The 13,900-nt window shown below is 38.0% G+C and overlaps 1 protein-coding gene across 3 annotated transcripts in view; it reads left to right on the forward strand.

Moving 5' to 3' along the window:
* CPED1 (cadherin like and PC-esterase domain containing 1) overlaps nucleotides 1-13,900 on the forward strand; it is a 318,360-nt gene that overhangs the window by 31,033 nt on the left and 273,427 nt on the right. For all 3 annotated transcript variants that reach the window (XM_082631609.1, XM_082631610.1, XM_082631611.1), the window contains exon 2: nucleotides 345-528. In XM_082631609.1, the coding sequence (XP_082487735.1) occupies nucleotides 345-528 (184 nt within the window). The remainder of the gene's footprint in view (nucleotides 1-344; nucleotides 529-13,900) is intronic.

The following is a 13,900-nucleotide window of genomic DNA, read 5'->3' on the forward strand; positions in this document are numbered from 1 at the left end:
AGAAAAGCACAATGCAGATGAAAAGTGTTGCTATTAATTTCTATTTTTCAGCCAGAGTTGAGCTCGGTATTTCCATGCCACGGTATTCCTCCAAGAACTCTATATTTTAATGGCCTGAAATTTTCATCCTTCTGGAATAATGAGAAAAATACAGTTCACCTTCAGTTCTCGCAGATGAGGTTGTCTTTGTCCTGGTCAGCCTTTCAGAGGATCTGTCATTCATTTACAGAGAAAAACTTAAAAGACAACTTTCTGAATGGCCCCCGATTTGCATTAATGATCTCCTTCAAGGAAAACGTGCTCCCTTTTCTCCCTGAATTTTTATGCCTTCTTTCTTTCTGTAGATCGAAGAGTCAATTGAGATCCACTTCGGCAGCCATGGCAGAAAGGCCGTTCTCTACAGGCCTCCTTCCTCCAGCAAAAGGGAGCTTCAGCTCCACCAGCGCATTCTCACTCAGCATCACTATGCGGTTGTCATCACTGAAGAAAGGCTCGGTGCTGACCCTGGGCTGGGGCTACTAGAAAAAGGTCAGAGTCAGAAGTAATTACCAAAGTTGCTTGTCTTCTAATTTAAATACTTCCTGAAATGTGCTACTATCTTCCTCTAAAAAAATTCACAAGAACCAAGTTTTACCCATGATCAACTTTCTTGCATCATAGAAAACTTGGCTCCTTTTCTGCTTCCTCTCCATCTTCTTTTAGCTACATTTCTGTATTCCTGAAGTTATTTTGTTTATATTTTTGTAGCATTTTGGAGCTGCATAGTTCATCTTTAAATGCTATGTAAAACATGTTTATGTTTATGAGCCCAAATACATGTTCTGCACAGCACCAAACTGCTCAATATTTTAAGAAAATTGCCACTTCATCTGACTGCAAGCAGAATGTGCTGGAAATTGTTTCGAGAAGCCAGCTTAAATGTGATTCACAGATTGGTTCTAAATGCAAAAGAAGTATAGATATTTATCTCACACGCCATTACTAGTCAAGTACTTTTTATTTCTATCATTTGAAGTGAAAAATAAGAGACAAGTTTGTAAACAAGTTATTTGAAAAAAAGTTGAGTAGGTGATGAGGGTCAAAAAGGGCAATAACAGTAACAGCTGACATTTCTTGAGTAACTAACCATGTGACATGTTGTATTCTGTATTCATGGCCTCATTTAATCCTCACTGAAGGCCCCTGAGTGCCCTAAGATTAAGAAATATTCATTCCTTCCCCAATTCCAGAAGAGGAAACTGAGGCTTGGAGAGGTGCAGTGACTCACCTTGTATCTTAAACCTGGGGTGATGGAAGGGCAGGATTTGAACCCCTGTGTTCCAACTCTCACTTCTGTACTCGCCCTCTTCACCTCCGTGTTGCCCACTCCCTCTTTTGGCCCCTTATCCTGCACTAATCTATCATTATTAGAGCTACCAGGATGTATAGCACTCATTCTCCATGAGCCAATCAGATTTTTCTCTTTACGACAACACAGTGTATCCGTTTTCCTTTTTATCAAAAGGGAGGGGAGGAAAAGCAATTTGAATCCACTGCTGATCTCCATGATGGTTTCCTTTGGGAGAAAAAGTCAGATCCCGGTGCCACTATAATTTTCATTTGTCCTTTCACTTTCAGCCATCTTGACATCCTCGTAGCGCTTGCTCATCAGTTAGGTCCCCCCTTGCTCTTTAAAGTGCTGGTTTATGCTGGTCAGTGAAAGAGGCTGGGGGACATGTAGCCATGATTACTCTTCACCACTTTTTACCATGTTGGCGGTAAAGTTATAAGCTGCTTAGCTAACAAAGCTCCCAGGGAAGAAAGCCCCAAGAGATCCACTTTGATGAAAAGAAAGTTCTTAAAAATGTGCAGAGGTCATTAGCACAGATCTTCAGGAATGCCATTTGCTGGTCCCTGCCCCCAGGAGAAGTATGGAAATCTAGAGCTTTTGGAAACAAACAAGAAAAACAAAAGGGAAGTTGAATGCTCTGGAATATCAAAGCAGCTGGAAACCAAGTTTACAAACCTCACTGGGGTTGGTTCTATTAAGAAGGACCAATCTAAAGTTCTGGAACATCCATAAATGATATTGTCAGAAAACCATTGATCAGAATAGCTGTTGTTGGTATTAAGGAAAGATGTAAAACGTTTAGTCTTCCTCTCATCCCATAAATTATTTTAGCCCATCGCTGAACCAGGTGCTTGACTGTATAACCACTGCCTTTGTGCAACATGAGCTGTGCTCCTGGAATCCTGCAAAGCATCGGCCCTGATAACACAACACTATTGTCTGAAATTCCTATGTTCTTCTGTCTCCTTGGTGCTGCTACTGACTGTGTATAGGCACAACTTGGATTATCTGTGCATTTCAACTTCAATTCCAATTTTCAGTTTTCTCCAGTTGCAAAACAAGGAATATGGCTCTTCTTTCCCTTGATGTCCTTGAGTCAGTTTTACAAGAAAAAGGAGGATGACTTTGCAGCTTCCAAATACCAAGAAAGTGCAGAGAGCCTAAAGGCAATAGAATCTGGCAGCAAAGGGAGCTGCTGGGCCTGTAGCACAAGATAACTAGATGGTGTCACCAGAATTTGTCAGTGTAAATACTGATTTGGCTCCCTTTCCCCACATTTCCTCAGCTTTGAAGATATCCATGCCTCTTTCTGGGTATTCTTTTACTTTGTATAGTAAGATAATTTTCCTGGATCAGCCTCAAGAAAGGGTAGCAATTTCACAAGTATGGGAAATTGATTTTTGGTTCTTCATTTGATTTTGTAGTTTTCACTGTGAGAGCATGTGCATTGAATACCTGAGATAAAAAAAGTTCTATGACCGTCATCTAACATGTCCCTGATTATCTAACCTACAGAAAAAAAGCCACTTTTTTATTGCAGCTTATTTTCCATGGCCACACATTTAATCTACCAATTACGTTTGAATTGAAGCACTTACTGTCAAAAATATTTTCTAGAGGTTTGATTCTTGTAAAAAATTTTTTTCTTTAGTTCCATGTATCCACCCCATGCTTATTTTACTATGTGTACAGCAGCAGAAAGTGGGATGCTATATTGGCACATTTGAACTTCATCTCCCCATGTTGAGCAGCTTGGGGAAGGTGGAAGCAGTTCAGAATGATCTGGAGACTTACCCCACCTATCTTTCTTTTCACCATTGCTGTTTGCTAACCTGAAATTTGAAAATATTACATTAAAGCAAAATAGGCACTCCCACAAAGTACAAAAGGACTCAGGTGAAGATTTGACACATATATAAAATACATTTTTAGTCCTAGGAAAATAAATATAAAATGCATTTTCCCTATTCTACTCATTTATTCCACCTGCTTTCCAATCCTCTTTTGACTTGACCCCCATCATTTCTGCTGATCTCTTTTTTGTGCCATCCTTTGAAGCACAGGTGGCCTTTTTTCAGCATGGGGCCACTTTTTTTTTTTTTTTTTTTTACCATTTAAGGCCAAAAATGGATAAAAATTAGAAAAAATTAAAGGGTGCTAGTCCAGGCAGGCAACATCCTACGATTAAGTATAATCTGTTACATTTGGGCTTCATATTGTATTTAATTTTCCCACTAATTTAGTAAACATTTATTGAAAGGAAAAGTAACCAGTCTTGGGTTTTAAATTCAAATATGGGCATTATGTTTTCCCCCACTTAATTCCATTCTGATATAACAGAAATTGGTGGCTCTAACCGGAACGACTCTAAGGCTGTGTATACTTGACCTTAAGCAAGTTCAGTACTCTGAGTTCTAGTTCTCTTATCTGTTAAATGCAGTAATGAATTTTTACTTCACAAGAGTATGTAGTGAGAATTTAATCACTTTGTCCACACGCATCAGAGTTCTGGGAAGAAACAAAGTAAAGCCTCACCGATATTTTTCTCATTCAGTAGTCTGGTAGTGGGACCCAGAAATTTATATGTTAAAAACAGACACAGGTAATTCTGACATGTAACCTAGTTTGGGGAGCATTGTCCTAAGGGATATACTATTGGTTCAAAGAATAGCAATGTTTAAAGTTAATTTTGGGAATAAAACAATACAAAAGTCTGCTTGCTACAATGCCATTGAACTATTTAATATTTATTGGTATAGTTATTTAGCAGCATTTTTACTTTAAGCTGATTTTGAAAACAGTAAGAGGACAATTGTCTTTATAGATTTATGCCTCCAAAACTTAGCAGAATGTAAAACATATACATTTATGGTCCTTCAATACCCTTCTTTGGAAAAATATATCTTATGTCCCTGCATTTGTAAGAACATGTAATTCTCTAAAGGAAAAGATTGGAAGGACCAACCAATTCTTCCCTTTCCTAGTATCTAGATAGTATTTAGTAAATCAGTGCTGTAGTACATGGAATAGTATAGTGGCCTAAAAGAGTAGGTGTTTTCCAAAAAAGTTATTAACCTATTCCCATGGCAACATCCAAGAAGGGTGTGACTCAGGAGACTCTGATTCAATGGACTTTATCATTAGATCAGAATTATTTATGTATACTTGAAGAGTAGAGCATATTTAGCAATTTTCTGTCCACTCCTGAGTACATCCTGCACTTTTAAATTAAGTGTATTATATAGTCAACGTGAAAAACAAATGCCAACTGCTATCAAAGCTACAGAATTGGAGTCACTCTTATGGTTTCAAATTGCTCTTGTTTTTGTAACTTGGGGGTTTTACATGGAATGGTTTTTGAAGAAATACAGAAAGTGAAAGACCATAGAAATTTTCTTGCCAGTGGTTGGCAAACCATGGCCCACTGGCCAAGTCTGGGCAAACGCCTGTTTCTGTAAACAAAGTTTGATTGGAACACAGCCACGCATTTGTTTTTGTACTGTCTTTGGCTTTTTTGTTCTACAACAGCAGAGTTGAATAGTTGCAACAGAAACTGTATGGCTCTTAAGGCCTAAAATATTTATTATTGGGCCCTTTACAGAAAACATTTGCTGACCCATGGATCTAGACTAATTCTGTGTCATCTGATTTCAGACCAAGCTGATGGTTAAACTCTAGGACTGAGGTAGGTTAGGTTTTTACCTTACATCAAACCTCATTCAAAAAGGATTTGATGGTTTATAGTCAAACATATAATAATAAGATTACTAAAATGGAAATATAAAATTAGGGCTCAAACTGGATATTCCTCTTAGCTACCAAAATTTCGGCTTAATTTTGGCTTGAGCTGCCAAGTACCCAGAGCAACAAGGGAAAGAATAGAGGTTTCGCTCTCAGGAAGGAGGGAATTCTATAGTTCCTTCTGCTGATCTTTGACATGCCCAAGTAGTACATTTAAAACAACTTTTTCAAAGGGATTATTAAGTTGATGACATTATGTAACGGGTCAAGGGTCAGAGCAACATTTATATTGCAGACGAAGTGGATGTCATATCTTGGTTCACAAAGCAACCTTCCAATGCGAGCTGAGAGTGTAACACGACAGCATGGTATAGTGAAAGCATTTCTAGGAAGGGCTAGGGTTAATACTGTGATAAATAGTATTTATTGATATTTGTATTGATATTACATTTGATATATTGTGTTTAGAGATCGTATTTTAAATAATATTGCTACCGCTTTCCCCCCACTAAGAAGGACACTGTCATTTACCCAACTGTGTTCTTGGGATGCACTATTAAAAGATATAGTCAACAGAGCGAGAGATACAGATCAGTACTTAATGTTGTGGAAAATATATTAAAGAAGAAAAAGCCTATTTCCTTCCTTGTTTATAATTTCATAGTTTCTCTCCTCCCACAGTTTTATTTACATTCACCTGCACTCTTAAAAATGTCCAATACATCCATGTATCATTTGAAATCTAGTCTAATTTTGAAGGTTTATTTATAATGGCTACTTGCCAGAAGCTGTTTCTGCAGTTTATATGGAAAAGAAACATCTCTTATAGACCAATCTTAACTTTTGTAATGGAAAATGTATTACAAAATGTATATGTATTCAAAAAGAAGCCATAAGGAAGTTGAGAGTTAAATTCAGTAAGAGGAGCTTAACCGCAATAATTGCTTTCTTGGGGAGCTAGTATACTGTGGTAATTAAAGGGAATAAGCTGTGGAGTTAAGACTGAACCTGGGTTGGACTCCCTAGTGTTACCTTTAATGGTTACACTACCCTGGGCAAGTTAGCCTCTCAAAGCCCTAGTTTTCTCTTCTGTAGTGGATTGTTTTGAGATAGTTCTGAGAATGGCACGTGGTAGGCACTCTAAATATGGGAGGTAATATTGCTACTGCTGTCAGGAACTAGATACAGAGATTGTGAAGATTCTTTTGTGGAGAGGTACGCTTAAAGTGGGTTCCATCAGTAGCAGAAGGGTGCTGCTGCTGGGTATTTGGCATTAAATGAACTTGATAGGTCTCCCTATCAGGTCCTATCCTTTCCAAGTCTCCCTCCCAATTTAACATGTCTTCATTGACAGATCTGGGTTGTAAACCCCCCTGAAATTCCAACACACAGTCTCTTGGATCATTCCATTAGGAAAAAACAGCTAAACTTCTAAAAAATCTGTAAACTCCTTGAGGTCAGGAGCCCTGTCTGCTCAGCTCATCACATAAAATGAAGCCCTCCACATAGGGGCACGCAATAAATATTTATTGAATACATGAATAAATGCGGATAAAATAATACACCAACAGCTGAGCCCCTTAAATAGTGAACTACCTCAGACTTTCACATTAAAATTTAATTCATCAACATTTCATTTTTATGTAACTTTATAGGAACACTGGTATTCTTTTCATGCTCACATCTCTTATAACAAAAATAATGCAACCACAAATTCAGTAGTAGATAGAGCTAATACTTTACACATAAAACAGTTCTATACTGTTGAGGTTTTTAATGCTTGTGTCCATTTGTTCCCCTCTTTGGTTTTCAAGACTCCTCTGCCACGTTTAGCGGTGTTCCTCAGCCTATTGGTTTTGTAGGGAGGGCGGATGAGTTTAGTTCTGAACATACTCAGACTCGGGTGCCTTGAGGTTTTCATGTGGATGTATTTAGCAGAGACTGGAGGTCAGGGCAGGAGATGTAGATTTGTAGGTTGTCTGCTTAGAGGTGATGATTGACTCATTGAAGTTTTAATATTCCGTAAAACAATAGAACGCATAGTGTTACCTAAAGATTTTCTCCAGTAAAGGACACGGAAAAGTAAGCATATAGCTTTTTCAGCTCGTGAATGTAGACAACATTAAAGGTCAAAAACCCCATCATGTCATTTAGGTCCTGTTTGTGTCCTCTGCCTTACGCCTTCTGGTTCTTTTCTTAGCATAGTGTAAAATATTCACTTTCATGCTCTTCCAGTCCCTTGCTTTGGAAAAACATATCATATGACCCAGGATTTTTATAACATGTACTTCTCTAAAGAAAAAGAAAGAGGCACCATCAAATTTTTCTCTTTCATATCATCGAGGTACTATTTAGTAAATCATTGTCTTAGTTCATAGAATGGGTAGTGGCCTAAGAGAAAGTAAATGTTTTCCAAAAGTTTTAAACTTGCTCCCAGGGTAGAGTCTAAGTAATATGTAGTTCAAGAGACTCTGACGCAGAGCATATTTTATCGTTGGGTCGGAATTATTTATGTATACTTGAAGAGGGCATATTTCTACAGTTGCAGCAGAAACCAGAACTGTAGCAGGAACGGGAAAATAGATTGTTCCTATTGAAAACAGTTTCTGGGAGGCCCTGCAAGTAGTTGGGCCAGTATTTTTGTATTCCCGCTGTTTAACGGGTCGCTTGAGTACAAGATTTATTTGTGGTAACCCTAGAAGGCATAGGACCAGCTGAAGGATGAACGTTGTATCAATCAGACTCATCCAGCAATGGAACAGCCCATTGCAAAGAGTAGGAAGTTTTGTTGGAATGGGAGCAAAGCAGGGATGCTGCTGAGGGGCTGCTTTATCAGCCCGGAGAATGAGTAAAATCACCATCGACGCCCTTTTCAAATCTGCGGTGCTGGGACGGGCGCTAACATTTATACAACACAGAATGAGAGAAAGCAAGACAAGATTTTAAAGCTCTATCATTTTAGGATTCCTTTCCTTGAGTCTTTGCTTTTAGTCTCCTGTCCTCTGGGCAGAAGAGAGGAAGGGGAAGCGAAGAAGGAGTGGAGAAACGTGTATCTGGAGGCAAAATTGGAGACGGTCCCTTTTGGCGAGCAGTGCACGTTCATAACAGATGCTTCTTCTCATCAGTTAAAATTTCAGAGGCTAATGAACACCTCATGCCTCTTTCCCTCCAGCCCCACACCGGCACTCCTGCTGCCTTCCTGAGTTTAATATGCACTACGACTGTTTAGCAGGAAGACAAAAGAGCAAAGGCCACATTTAAAAGGCACAGTGTGTTTTGCCTTGTCGGTATTTCTCCTCGAACACACTGGACATACGTTTTCTATTAGGCAAGTAATAGGTTTTGGACGGTATCAGAAGTGCTTCTGTGCCTTCAGTTAATCAAACTAGAAAAGAAAAGAAATTGAATCAGAGAAACGTATAGGGCTGCCCTGTTCTATTTTTTTGTGTTATGACACATGGTAATTGTGTGTTCGCATTTATTGTTATTTTCCTCATTGCTCATAGAATTACCGATGTATTTACAACCGAACAGAATTTGTTCTTTAATTGGCACAGGAGACCTCAAGGAATGTTTATTTAACCTTAACTCTGTTGAGTTGTTTATACTACAGGGACCTGAGTTCAATTTACTTTAGTTTTTGAAAAAACAACTTTCTTATTTATAAAAGTTGAGTTGTGAGTGACCTCTCCAGTCTGATGTTTCCTTTACCCTCCACTGTGCAAAAGGGAACAAAAAGCCACTGTCTCATTTTTACTCCAAAGAAACTAAACTACTTCCTTAAGTGGGTTAGTTCTTTCAATTGAAAATGGTAACCAGATGTTTACTGAAATCCCTAGCATTTCTCTTTCAAGCCTAGCTTCCTTCTAATTGTTTGATCTTTTTAAGTTTCATAGAAACCAGATTGGGTATTTGAGTTTTCCATAGCTGGGAAATGTTTAATGCAGCTTTGCAGATACTTTCTTTGTACTGTTTCTTTAAATGCACTTCCTTCTGCTTTTATTTTTTAAAAAGATGCAGCATGGAAAATTTTATAAGTTTTTATTTTTTTGATAAGTAATTTAGTACAGGTCATTGTTCTTTTCATATCTCTTTAGAATTGAAGAGACTGGGGTTTTTTTGTTTGTTTTGTTTGGAACTTAGACTTTTTTGCTTGGTTTTGCCACAGACTAAACTGTGCTCTAAATGACAGATTTAATTTGTAAAAACAAATATTCGTATTATATTTAGATGGAGAAAGACTCTAGGAAGGAAAACAAACTCCTTCATATGGGACCTTTCAAGTGACACAGTATGTGGATTAATTTAAGTGTGTTTGGAGACTCTAGATACAGTGCATTTACTATGCTAGTGTATTATCAGATTTAGCTGCTTGAAATATTTTAGACCTTGTCCTCAATTTGGTAGGAGTTTAGGAGCATCTAACCATATTTTCAAGACCACCTCTTAATTTTTGTATCACTTTTACTTTCTACTTTCAATGTTACAAATATCGTTGAAACGTCCCGAATCACTTCCTTTTTAGACTTGACTTTTCTCAGTTAATTACTATTTCACTCTGGATATCTTATATGGTTTCTATCTTATTTTTAGCTAAAGTGGCTTCCTCTTAACAGCGTCTCTTTGTGGAAGTACAAACCACAGTTTGGGAAACAAAGACTTAAGGAAAAGTAGTGGGGTTTTTTCCCCTTGTTAATCTCTCTCTAATTAACTCTCAATAATCAGATTTTCACCCCACCAAAACTGTCCTTTCAGAATTCACCAAGAAACTCCTTTTTGTTACAAAATCCAGCCACCATATTTACAATTGCATTATTTTTGGTAGAAAAGCATGTTTGAGTATGGGTGGAATGTAAATTAAGCTTTAATGTAAGTTCACTGAGAAAATTTCTCAATTTCCTTGATCTTACTCTAGCCGTGTTTCCCAAACTTGGTGAAATGTGTGTATCAGTGGAATAAATACCTATCCTAGCACTGAGGGGGCGCTACATGCCCCGGGATTTTCTTACAAACCCTTTTCTCTCTTAACTTCCTTGATAGTGCCCTTGCCTGCTTCTCCCACCTTTCTGACCCCTCCTTCTTTATGTTTTTCCCCCAAATATGAGCCTTCTCCAGGACATTGATCCCTAGCCATCTTGTTTTCCTCCTGTCTTGATATTCCCTCAAGACATCTTTCTACAGATTCAGTGATCTCCTCTGGGAACTCCTCAGTGGTTGCCAGAGGCTGGGGCTGGTGATCAAAGGGTACAAACTTCCAGTCATAAATAAGTTCTGGAGATGTAATATATAGCACGGTAACTAGAGTTATAATACTGTATTGTCTATTTGAAAGTTGTTAAGACAGTAGATTGTAAAGGTTCTCCTTATCAAAAAAATGTATAACTATATGTGGTGATGGATGTTAACTAGACTTATTGTGGTGATCATTTCACAACATATATATATACACACACATACCCAGAGAGAGAGAGAGAGACAGAGAGAGAATCATTATGTTGTACACTTGAAACTAATATAATGTTAGATGTCATTTATATCTCAAAAAAAATACTCCACTTGGGATAGAACCTCTAAATAATGTTGAATCCTAATCTGTCTCCTATAGGCAAAGTTTTGAGAAAGCATGGATTTTCCAGGTACCTGGTAGTTTTGATTTGTGTGTCCCAGGGCCTCGGCATATATAAATAATGGATAATGCATGATGCTTCCATTCTGTGGGTCTTGCCAGCCATGTTCCTCTGACTAGTACGGCATTCCCTCACCTCCTAGGCTCTAAAGCTCGCATCAGGTCCTCTCTCTCCTTCAGCCACAGCATATATCCGGCACCCTGAGCCCTGTAAGGTATGCCTTCTCTGGGCCACGACTCCACGTTCCTCACAGTTACTGTGCCTCTTTAGTGTTGTCACAGTAACTATTGCTCTCCCAGGTGCTCGTCTCTGCCTTCTGTTATACATCCCCACCACGAGTGCCAGTTTAATATTCCACAAGCACACCTCTGCTCACATCACTTTCCTGTGCAGAAGTGTTTAATGATTTCTTATTTCCTCCTAAACAGAACGCAGATTTCTTACCCCAGCATTTGAAGCCATGGAGTCAGACATCTCCATATCCCTGCGGTAGCATGGCTCTCAGGCTTGTCCTCACTCTTGAATTACCCAGGGAATATAAAAATTAAAGAAGCCAATGCCCAGGCCCCACTTCAGAAAATTATATCAGAATTTGGGGGGAAGGGATTGGATCTGGGTATCACTTTTTTTTTTAAATTCTTAACTTTATGGCCTAAAGTTCTTATTTTACCTGAGTTCTTTTTAAAACCTTTATTTTACTGAGGTATTGTTGATTTACAATGCTGTGTTAATTTCTACCGTACAACACAGTGATTCAGTTATACATATATATGCATTCTTTTTCATATTCTTTTCATTATAGTTTATCACAGGATGTTGAATATAGTTCCCTGTGCTATCCAGTAGGACCTTGTTGTTTATCCATTCTATTTATAATAGTTTACATCTGCTAATCCCAAACTCCCAATCCATCCCTCCTCTCCCCCTCTGCAACCTCATCTATCTATGTCTGTGAGTCAGTTTCTGTTTCTTAGATAAGTTCATATGTGTAATATTTTAGATTCCACATATACATGGTATCATATGGTATATGTCTTTCTCTTTCTGACTTACTTCACTTAGTATGATAATCTCTAGGTCCATCCATGTTGCTACAAATGGCATTATTTCATTCTTTTTATGGCTGAGTAGTATTCCATTGTATATAAGTACCACATCTTCTTTATCCATTCATCTGTTGATGGACATTTAGGTTGTTTCCATGTCTTGACTATTGTAAACAACGCTGCAGTGAACATAGGGATGCATGTATCTTTTTGAATTATAGTTTTCTCCGGACATTGGGCATTACTTTTTTTTTTTTTAAGTTTCCCAGGTGATGTTAATATGTGGGCAGAATGGAGAACCACGTTGATTGGGCTACTCACCTTTGCCTGATCACATTTCAAAGCTTTCTACTTTGCAGTGCTATTGAGTCTTTTGTCTCCTAGAATTTCCTCCTTTCTGCCATTTGTTAAAATCCAAATTAATATATAAATTCACCCATAAATTCCCCTCAAACTAGAAATGGTAAACAAGTTAACTAAGGCCTCATCACACATTAGTCATATACCTCTGATGCCTAGATTATGCTTTGTTATATTTTTATAATTTTTGTCTGTTACTCTCATCTCTCCTTTTATATGACAAACTTCTTGTAGTACAGGGAGTATTTTATTCATCTTTTTATTTATTATCCTGCATAGGACAGTGCCTTGTGTATACCTAGTAGGTACACAATTAAATGAATAAGCAACTGAAAAAATAAACCTACAAATATACTAATAAAAGAGCTGAATATTTCCTTCACATATTCAAGCATCATTTGCTTCTTTGAAGTTTAGAGAAAAAACAGTGAGTGCTTGATAGGAAATAGCTATATTGTAGAGCAAAATGAAATGTGCTTCGGAATGTGTCTGAGCAAAACCAACTGAAGAACAGAACTCACATGCCCACTGCCTCTAGTGAAAGTTCTCTGTAACCTTGTTTCAGAGTCAGTCAAGCCAGTGATGTCTCTGTTCTCAAAGAAAGAAGAATTCTGCCAATAGCTAATAATAACCTTTAATAATAATAACTCATTTCAGCTCTTTGTCTAAGGAAAAACATGAAAGTCATATGTGAATCTCATCATCTGTGCAACAAAATGATCTATTTAGAGCAGGGAACTCTTGGAATTTAAAAAATCTGTTTAGCATTCCATCTTGTTATCAGAGTGACCAAACAAGTGATTGAGGGGTGTAGAGGACAGAAAGGACTCTCAGGGGGCTCTGCTTCTCTAATTGCTAGCTCTGTATTTTATACTTATCAGAAGGTAAAAGGAATCCTTCCCTGAGTATTTGCTTAAGGAACATGGTTTTGGCAAAATTTGACCATAGTATCTACTGATTTGCTAGGACTATGATTCTCAAACTTAGTATGCCTTAGAATTATCTGGAAGGTTTGTCAAATCACAGATTGCTGGGCCCTACTTCCAGTTGATCTGATTCAGTTAGAATAGGGAGGTGGGTTAAGAAATAATAAGTTCCCAGGTAGTGCTAATGTGTTGGTCCTGGACCACTTGTTGAAAACTACTGTCCTAGGTATTTCTTTATTACAGATTTTCAGTGTTTCTTCCAGAAGCACAAAGATGTTCTGCCTGTTTGCTATTTTAAGTATTTAGTGGCCAAGCAGTTCCCCATTTGCCTCGCAAGGACCCTGAATCAACCTTCTACCTTGGTGAGAAACCCCCTCCTAAATTTACGTAGATGCTAAACCCATTAATTGTGAGTTAACATGCAAAGCCTTGGTACATGTTAACTTAATTCTTTACAGTCAAGACCAGTGATCGCATTTAAAAATGATAACAACAAGTAGCTGAATTTAAACTGTCTTTGGACATGTTGGGCTTGCTTGAAGATAGTGGGATCAAGGTAAAAATGTGGACAGATAATTTATTCCAAATGATAGTTATATGCTCCCAAAAAGAGGCAAGATGGTACTGTGGAAGAGAGGAATACTGGCTTGGGTTGCAATGTCTATGTGAAACCATGACTAAGTTACTTAATTTCTTAGATTCCTTTCATTTTACAGAAGATGAAGATTTTTGGATTAGATGATATTTAAGATCTAGTTCAACTGGAAAATATATAAAAAGAATAATAGGGCTCCCCTGGTGGTGCAGTGGTTGAGAGTCTGCCTGCCGATGCAGGGGACACGGGTTCGTGCCCCGGTCCGGGAAGATCCC

This window comes from Mesoplodon mirus, assembly GCF_964341445.2.
Source record: "Mesoplodon mirus genome assembly, chromosome: 9".
Taxonomy (NCBI): domain Eukaryota; kingdom Metazoa; phylum Chordata; class Mammalia; order Artiodactyla; family Ziphiidae; genus Mesoplodon; species Mesoplodon mirus.